At 35.8% G+C, this 8,855-nt stretch overlaps 1 protein-coding gene across 1 annotated transcript; it reads left to right on the top strand.

The window, feature by feature from the left end:
• The first annotated feature begins 243 nt into the window (after window positions 1-243).
• LOC126733307 (actin-7) lies at window positions 244-3,268 on the top strand. The gene is made up of 5 exons (XM_050436545.1): window positions 244-441; window positions 1,376-1,446; window positions 1,545-1,938; window positions 2,025-2,638; window positions 2,723-3,268. Exons 2-5 carry the CDS (start codon window positions 1,387-1,389, stop codon window positions 2,786-2,788), a joined length of 1,134 nt encoding a protein of 377 aa, XP_050292502.1. The 5' UTR covers window positions 244-441; window positions 1,376-1,386; the 3' UTR covers window positions 2,789-3,268.
• The last annotated feature ends 5,587 nt before the right edge of the window (window positions 3,269-8,855 follow it).

Below are 8,855 nucleotides of genomic sequence, written 5' to 3'. Positions count from 1 at the left end.
AATGAAAAACGTGAAGCTAAAACAAAAACGAAAAAACAATCGAAATGGGATGGGGGGGGGGGGGGGGGGGTGAAAACTTTGAAAGCAAAAGGCTGTCAGCCAGGTCACCCTATCTTTTCTCGTGGTGCAAATGATTCCTCTTTCCTCTTCACTCCTCTCCCTCATTTAAAAAAAATTAAATATTTGGTCCGAAATATTTCATTTCCATTTCAAATTCATCCCTCTCTTACCTATATATATACACTCATTTTCTAGATCAATCCTCCTATTATTCTCATTCTCCAACAATTTTCACATCTCACCCTCTCTCTCTCTGTCTGCTCTCAACTCTTCACACTCTCTCACACACGGAGAAAGCCTAGCCTTCGACTTCGGAGGTTGGCTTGCTCTTCTTCGATCTTCGATTTCCTCTCTCTCCGTCGTCGTTCTTGGTTATCTAAGGTGAGTTTGCTCCGATCCGAAGTGTTATTTTTGTTTTCACTCTTGTTATCTTGTTAGATTTAGTTTTGTTTATGGATTACGACCGTTCGATCTGATTTTGACCTCGATCGGTTTATGTACGATTTGATTTTTGTGTGTTGAAGTTTGGTGTTTCTTAGATTGTGTGAATAGATCGGTTTGTTTGCTGAAATTGAGTTAGATTGCTGTGGATTTGTTACTGATCTAGGGTTTTAGTGTAGTTTTTTGTGCTTGTTGACTTGAGATCTAACAGTATGGAAAGCTTGCGATTCCATTTTTGGTTGAAATTGAAATATAGCCTCTTGTATGGATCGACTATTTCTCCGATCGATGCATTTTGGTAGTGTTGCTTGGTTTGACTGTCTGATCTGGTTTTTACCGGTCTAGATCTCTGTACGTTTTGATCATCAAGATTGATTTTAATCTGACTCTTCATTCAATAGTTAAGTTGTATTTTGTTTCAACTGCAATTTCGTTAAGTGATGGAAAAACAAACAATAATTTTGATGATTTTTGAAACAAGGAAGCAAAATGTGAGCATCTTTTTCACCGTTTTTGCCAATATTTTTCAACTAAGAGGTTTAGATCTATTGGATTTTAGTTGTGTATATATTCAACTAAAAGTCTAGGAAGTTTCTAGTAAGAAAGGTAAGTAAGAATGCTAAGTAAGTGGCTTCCTTTTGTTTTTCACTGAGTGATTTGTAATCTCTTGTTTGCTTAAAATGTATAGCACTGTAGGTGTTGTTTCTGATATTGGATAAGATGTTTTGTATCTGAATGGAAATGAATATTTTTGGATGCAATGGCAGATTTTTTTTTGTGTGGCTATGTACAGTGTGCTGGTAGTTGAGTATCTATGGATTGTCATTATTATGTTGTACTTTATGATAATTGTAACTGTTTGCATTACATGTAGGTTTGTAAAAAATGGCCGATGCTGAGGATATCCAGCCCCTCGTTTGCGACAATGGAACTGGAATGGTGAAGGTTAGTCAATCCATTTCGTACTTCTTACATGGGCCAAGATTTGTTATTATTATTTTTTAAGTATTTGGGAAATCTTCTAATGCATGCTTGGTTTACAGGCTGGATTTGCTGGTGATGATGCTCCCAGGGCAGTGTTCCCCAGTATTGTGGGCCGACCCCGACACACTGGTGTCATGGTTGGTATGGGGCAGAAGGATGCCTATGTGGGTGATGAAGCCCAATCCAAGAGGGGTATTCTTACTTTGAAATATCCTATTGAGCACGGTATTGTCAGTAATTGGGATGACATGGAAAAGATCTGGCATCACACATTCTACAATGAGCTTCGTGTTGCTCCTGAAGAGCACCCAGTGCTTCTCACTGAGGCTCCTCTTAACCCCAAGGCCAACAGGGAAAAGATGACTCAAATCATGTTCGAGACCTTCAATGTGCCTGCAATGTATGTTGCTATCCAGGCTGTTCTCTCTCTGTATGCCAGTGGTCGTACAACTGGTTAGTATCAATCACTATTTCAACCTGAATTTTATACACTTGTCATCATATTAGACCAACCCTAAATTGGCTTCTCTTTGTAACAGGTATTGTGCTGGACTCTGGTGATGGTGTGAGTCACACTGTGCCTATCTACGAAGGGTATGCCCTCCCACATGCCATCCTCCGTCTGGACCTTGCTGGTCGTGATCTCACTGATGCTTTGATGAAGATTCTCACCGAGAGAGGGTACATGTTCACCACCACTGCTGAGCGGGAAATTGTCCGTGACATGAAGGAGAAGCTTGCATATGTTGCCCTTGACTATGAGCAGGAACTTGAGACTGCCAAGAGCAGCTCCTCCGTAGAGAAGAACTACGAGCTGCCTGATGGGCAAGTCATCACAATTGGAGCTGAGAGATTCCGATGCCCAGAAGTCCTCTTCCAGCCATCTCTCATCGGAATGGAAGCTGCTGGAATTCACGAGACCACCTACAACTCTATCATGAAGTGTGATGTGGATATCAGAAAGGATCTTTATGGAAACATTGTTCTTAGTGGTGGTTCAACCATGTTCCCTGGTATTGCTGACCGGATGAGCAAGGAGATCACTGCACTTGCCCCAAGCAGCATGAAGATTAAGGTTGTGGCACCACCAGAGAGGAAGTACAGTGTCTGGATCGGAGGATCAATCCTTGCATCCCTCAGCACCTTCCAGCAGGTGAATTGCCTTTCACCATTGTTAGTTTCATTTTTGCATATTGTTTCGTTCAAGACTGACATGCTTTGTTCTGTGTTGAATTAGATGTGGATTTCCAAGGGTGAGTACGACGAGAGTGGTCCATCCATTGTTCACAGGAAGTGCTTCTAAATTCTACAACAGTGCTTTGATGGTGAGTTTTATTTCCATTTAGTTGGCTTTTCGTGTCATGTGTCATGTGAACTCGATTTGGTTGACGTGGAGAAGTGTTGGGGTAGTATCACTGAAGGAGGGTATGATATTTTGATCTTGATGTATCGAATCAAAGCTTTTCATCTGCGCGTGAGAGGCTTTTAATTGTCCTCTGGATGTGGTTCGCACAAAATTGGTCCTCAAAGTCCTTGCTCACCTTGCATTATCTGTGGTTCAACCATGTCCTTTAGTAGGATGTTTGTAGCAGGAGAGTGATTGTGCTGCTTTTTTCCCTTTTAATTTTTTTTTTCCTCTTTCCATATTTGACGGTTTTTTTTCCCTGGGAACATTAATGTTAATAGCTATTGTATGAGAAAATTTTTATGCTAGTGTCAGTTTGCGGTCATAAACTTTCTATGAAAATTATATTTAATTACTGGCTTGAAAGCTTGTGAAGTATCTTTCGCACTCTGTGCGCATTTGGCATGTTTGTTGTATTTTTGTTCTCGGTAAGTGTAATTTTTATCTTGGCATGCTTGTCTGCTTCAAAATAGTTGGCAATCAAACCTTATGCCATTTTAAAATTGCCCCTCATTTAATTTGCTAATAAGTAGTATATATATATATATATATATATAAACAATAGGCCATTTCTATCACTTTTGTAAAAAAAAAAAAGAATAGGCCGTTGCTTTGTATCATTGGAGCTGGAGGAATATCAATAGTTAAAAAGGATCTAAACTTTGAAATTCGCATATATATATATATATATATATACATACTGGTATCTACTGTCTTGTTGGGTTTATTATTTTTGAACGGGTGCTTTAGTGAAGGTTGCATTTTAAATTGCTTCCGTCGTGGTAGTTGGTACTTTTCAGTGGCAAGTCTGATAGGAAATTTTTTGTCCCTGGTGTCTGGTCCTGTTCGACAAAGTCCTAAATTCCGTAAATGTTGGTAGTTTCTGAAGAGATTTTAAATTCAGTTAGTAGTTGATAACATCGCAAGGGGCTGGTAAAAATGATATTTTGTTGAACAACGAATTTACATCTGTGGAGTTAGTAGGTTTATATGAATATGAAAAATTATTGACTCTCAAAAGAGCCAATCACTGACACTAATTATTCATCATTAATAACACACAAATCAGATATGTGAAATTTATTGCCAATTTAGGTGTATTTGATATATTGGTAAAAATGCATTTTTCATTATATATTATAATGTAACTGAAAAAAGAGGGGGTGTGAGAGACGGTTTTATGTATTCTCTCTCTGTGGGCTGGCATGGTGCGGTGGCTTAAAGCTTTGAAATAAGCCACCTAACGCTTAGGTAAAAGGGGGATGAAAATTTGAATCATGCGACATGTTTGCCAACTGTGGCTTTTGAATGAAAGTGCTAATAATTAATATATCAGGGAAGCAAAAAAAAAAAGGCATCAATAAAAAGATGAGTAGGTGTTGATTAAAGTTAATACAGCCTCAAGCCAAATGGCTTGAGCATGTCCAGTGAATTGGTCAAAAATGGCAGAATCCTAAGGTGATAAGAATTAAGAAAACTTTGTATTATAAATTAAACACTGACATGACCCTTAAATTCACAATAATTTGAGCTACTTAGGTCACTGGTAAAGCGAAAGGGGAGGAAAGCTAAAAAGAAGAATAAAAAAAGAAAGGAAAAGTCAAGTGTTGCAAGTTGCGTAACTTTTAAATGCATATTCTTAGGATCGAAGTAAAGAGATGGGGTCATATGTCATAACTGCCGGCTGCTGCGGTTTTACGATTGGAGGTCTCCTCGGTGACTTTTGGATGATCATTCATTCAAGCAACTTAATGTATTCGCAACTATCATTGTCCAATTGAAAAAAATGAGCAATATGCAAATTTTTACTCTCCACGAACCTGGGTAAGAAATACACTAGGGAGTAAAAGTAATTCTTTAGTGGAAAGACCCATAGATCTGGAGATTATGTCTTGCACAAGGTTGTGACTTATATAACTCTATATAAATGAAATAAGTTGGCGAGGTCTTATTAATCACCAGTTCTTCAGATTTAGATGTTCCATCAAAAATAGAATAGAAAATTTTCTAATGCGTTTTCAAGGGGAAAAACAAGCCACCATGAGATATTCTTTGAGTTTGATCAAATTTCAATTATTTTGGCGGTGCGCATTACATAGGAATTAATGTATAACCCCGTGAGTATGTATGGATATAATTAAAAATAATTACAATTATACTGTTCAAATTATATATATATATATATATATGATTTAGAATTTAATTGGTTTTAGACTCTTTGATATTTTGCATCCAATATTTCATTTGCTACAAAAATTAAAAACTTATATGAACACATGGTAGAAATTAGACTCCAATTGAAATCAAATTTATAATCTAATTGGATTTGAATTCTTTGATTTTTACATTCAATAATTCACTTACAAAATTAAAAATTAAATGGGACAAATGAGACGAAATTGAGAATTTAATTAAAATCTAATTGGATTTTCTTTAAGATTTGGTTATTAATCTATATATAGATTTGGGATAGGAGTTGCTAGCTTATTAGAATTAAAAAAAATTTGGTTGTTTGGTTGTTCATATCAAAAAAAAAAAAAAAAAAAAAATGGTTGTTTATTTTACAAAATTATCAAGAATTACAATTCAAATGAGAATCTCAATTCCCATTAAACGGGATAATTCAAACTCCTTCCTTTTAGGTCAGAAATATCACATCTTGTTTATATATATATATATATATATATATATATATATATACACACACACATTACTTATACTTTTTTATTTTATTTTATTTTTTATTTTTATTTTTTTGAGAATCAAGACTGCAAGGGTATATTATTAACTAGGAAAATCATCAAGAACACAATGTAAAATGTTTGGTGGGACATCCTCCATCCAAACATCCAAACTAGTAAAGGAAAAGAAAAACGAGCTCTCCATGCTAAGGCATGAGCAACTTATCACATTTTCTTTTTTAAAACTAAGTACATAGAGTTAATATTACTATATTTAAAAAATATTCATCACACAAATAAATTTTTTATAAATTTATCAAGAGGATTTTGTTACTGGGGTTTAAGTGATAACATAGTGGTAATTGTATCATTTGTGAGGTCTCCCGTGTTTTTGGTTTAAACCCTACAATTCCCCATCTCCCTATATTCATATTTTTGGTTTGAATCCTAAAATTCAACTTCTAAGTATACCAAACAACATTAATGTCAACTTTCAAGAATTTATCATTTTCAAAATTTGAAATTCCTAACATGAAATTCACCGAAATGTCAACACTCAAGAATTTACAATTATTTTTGATATATATATAATAGCTTTGAATTTATGTCATCTGTTTTGGTGATAATTGTTCTTTCATTCATCAGGTTAAGACACCAAATAGTTTTGATTTAGACATGATTCAAACCTAAGTTCCTTATTTGGTAAGAAATGACTTTACAATTTGAGCTAACTGGAACATGTGATTAAGGGTGTCCACGGATTGGTTTAGGTCGGGTTTGTGCCCTACTTGCAACTGAACTGATTAGATCAAGTGGAGAAGAACTAGATTTGCCATTGACTAGTAAAGAGATTGGATCAGATGGATTAGATAATCATTAGGTATCGGTTGAATTAGGGTGAAACTGGAGATTCAAAAAATATTGCAAATCCGGTGAGATAAGGGTGGAAAATAGTGAAAATCTAGTGAGATCACGTTGAAAAGAGGCAGAAAATGGCAAAGATTCGATGAGATCTCACTAGATTTGGTGGAAATATCACCAGATTAGATGAGATCTCTTGTTGGGTCATTGGTTGGATTGAGTTGCTCGAGCTTTGGAGGAGAGAACCCAGGACTCAACATACTGAAGTTGGATTTTGAAGGTGGAGACTCGTGCTGACAGCCCCTGGAATGAATGAGTTCGGTTTGGGTCCAGTTAGATCCCTCAGGTGGGTTGGGTTAGCGGGTCTCTTGGACACCCATACATATAACAATTAATATTTGAAATCTTCAGGAACTAAATATTACTAAAATAATACGTACTCCTATAACATTATTTTAAACCATTAAAATTTTTATAATATATAATTTCAAATTTTAAGTATATATCAATTTTCAATAATTTATAATTATGGAGAGTTGAAGTTCTCAAAAATGGAACTTGCACCGGAGGTTAAATTGCATGAAATTCCGAAGTATGTATCTACCCTTGGGGAAAGGACTTCCCAAAAATGATTTAGGTATGCAAACTCGTGGCAAAATAACACATTTACGGAGTTTGTAACGCTGGGATCTAACCTTTGGCATTTACTTCTTCAACAGTATTTTTCCAGAATGCTTACTGACATCAATGAATGAATCCATGTTGCATTGATTTCTTATATAAACATGGGGTGTGCATCTTTCAACGTGTCCAAACTATACGCTTTGAAGCTTTGAAGGGTGGGTTCGCGGCAGGGGCTGCACTTGCACACTTGCACGAGGCCAGAGATATACCAATTTTGTCTGTAGCGCTCAAATTAGTAGAACTGATATAGTGAAGTTTTGACTAGGCCAAGAGCCTTGAAATTATCCGCCCAAAAATAAAGCCTTGAAATTAAGATGTCATTTTTGGTCTTATAATTAAGTGGTTTTGTTTGGTCTTTATAAAGCGAATCAAGTTCCAATTATAACTTTCTCAAAGAAAAAAAAAGTTCAAATTATAAGATCAGGGTCAATATAATTTGGGGTCTTAGAGAATAGGGACAACCTTAGGATTTCAAGTTAGGGGATTGGAGTATAAGAAAAAAAAATAAAATAAAAAACTCTAAATAAGCATTTACATGGTGTAAAAAACTAAGTTATCTCACTCGTACATCCATGTAGGTGGCAAACGAGTTGATTGACGGACGAGTAGCTCTTAGGTGCTTCAGTCGTTCACTTGATGTACATTTCGGATGAGTAGGCCATGTTGGTTGAGTGGTAGGTGTCGGACGAGTGGATGTCTGATGAGTGCTGTTGAAATATTCCCCATCAATATTAATATAGGTGGGTTGTGTTAAATTACCGCTTGTCCCAGAAGTTTAAATTAATGAAAAATGGTAAATTTAATTATTTAACCACATATTTCTAACACTCCCCCTCACATGTGGGCCGAAACTATCTTTAATAGATGAGGTCCAACACGTGAGAATTTAAATGGGAGGTAGAGTGGAGGAGATAAGGATTAAACTTAGGATTTCTTGCTTGATATCGTGTTAAATTACTGATTGCCTCCAAAAGCTTAAACTAATGAAATATGATAAATTTAATCATTTAACCATATACTTCAAACAAGTCGGGTTGAGTTAGATGAATTTGTGAATTTCTTAACTTGACTTGAACTTGACCAACCTGTGGCCAAAAAAAAAAAAAAACAGAAGGCAACCCACCCCAACCTGCCGGGTTGGGGCGGTTTTGGCTGGTCAGTGGTTGGCTGCACAACCCAAGTACCCAACCGGTGCCTTTGAATTGCTATAATTTAAAAGCTAAGCTCCACCAATAAATCGTCTTACATAACCTCAAATTTCATCAATTTCTACAAAATTTCCCTCTTTTGTGATTCATTCATATAATCATCATCATTAGTTAGAATTTTGCTCCTCCGTCACCCCCCAACTTTAGCTGAATTGTTATTTGAGTGCAAATTTGTGACGCACTAGTAGCCTTTGTTACCTCATTTGTTGATGTCTGCTGGCTCGACTTCCTTAAAACAAATTCGATCGGGTCAAAAAAAACGAGTCACTCAAAGTTTGATACATGGCAATTGAAAAAAGAACCTCAACTAGTTGCTTTATAGTTTATATGGTTTAAAAATTTAGTAAACCAAGTGAAAATTAAGATAAGAGTGAAGCTAGGTTACCATGTAAAAGTTACTCCAAAACTTTAGAGAAGTGTTACGTTTATAATATTTTCACAATAAATCATAAATGATAAGTTGTTATTGGTTCTAATTAGAACCCACCATTGAAATTACTTTTTTTTCCCGCCAATAATAACCAGTAACAA

Source organism: Quercus robur, chromosome 6 (genome assembly GCF_932294415.1).
Source record: "Quercus robur chromosome 6, dhQueRobu3.1, whole genome shotgun sequence".
In the NCBI taxonomy this organism is placed as follows: Eukaryota; Viridiplantae; Streptophyta; class Magnoliopsida; order Fagales; family Fagaceae; genus Quercus; species Quercus robur.
The sequence above is the reverse complement of the archived record's forward strand: the minus strand, read 5'-3'. Positions and strand labels throughout refer to the sequence as shown.

Coding starts and splice junctions, on each gene's coding strand:
- LOC126733307 (XM_050436545.1), top strand. CDS start 1,387: ATGGCCGATGCTGAGGATATCCAGCCCCTCGTTTGCGACAATGGAACT. Junction 1,447..1,544: donor ATGGAACTGGAATGGTGAAG/GTTAGTCAATCC, acceptor CTTGGTTTACAG/GCTGGATTTGCTGGTGATGA. Junction 1,939..2,024: donor TGCCAGTGGTCGTACAACTG/GTTAGTATCAAT, acceptor TCTTTGTAACAG/GTATTGTGCTGGACTCTGGT.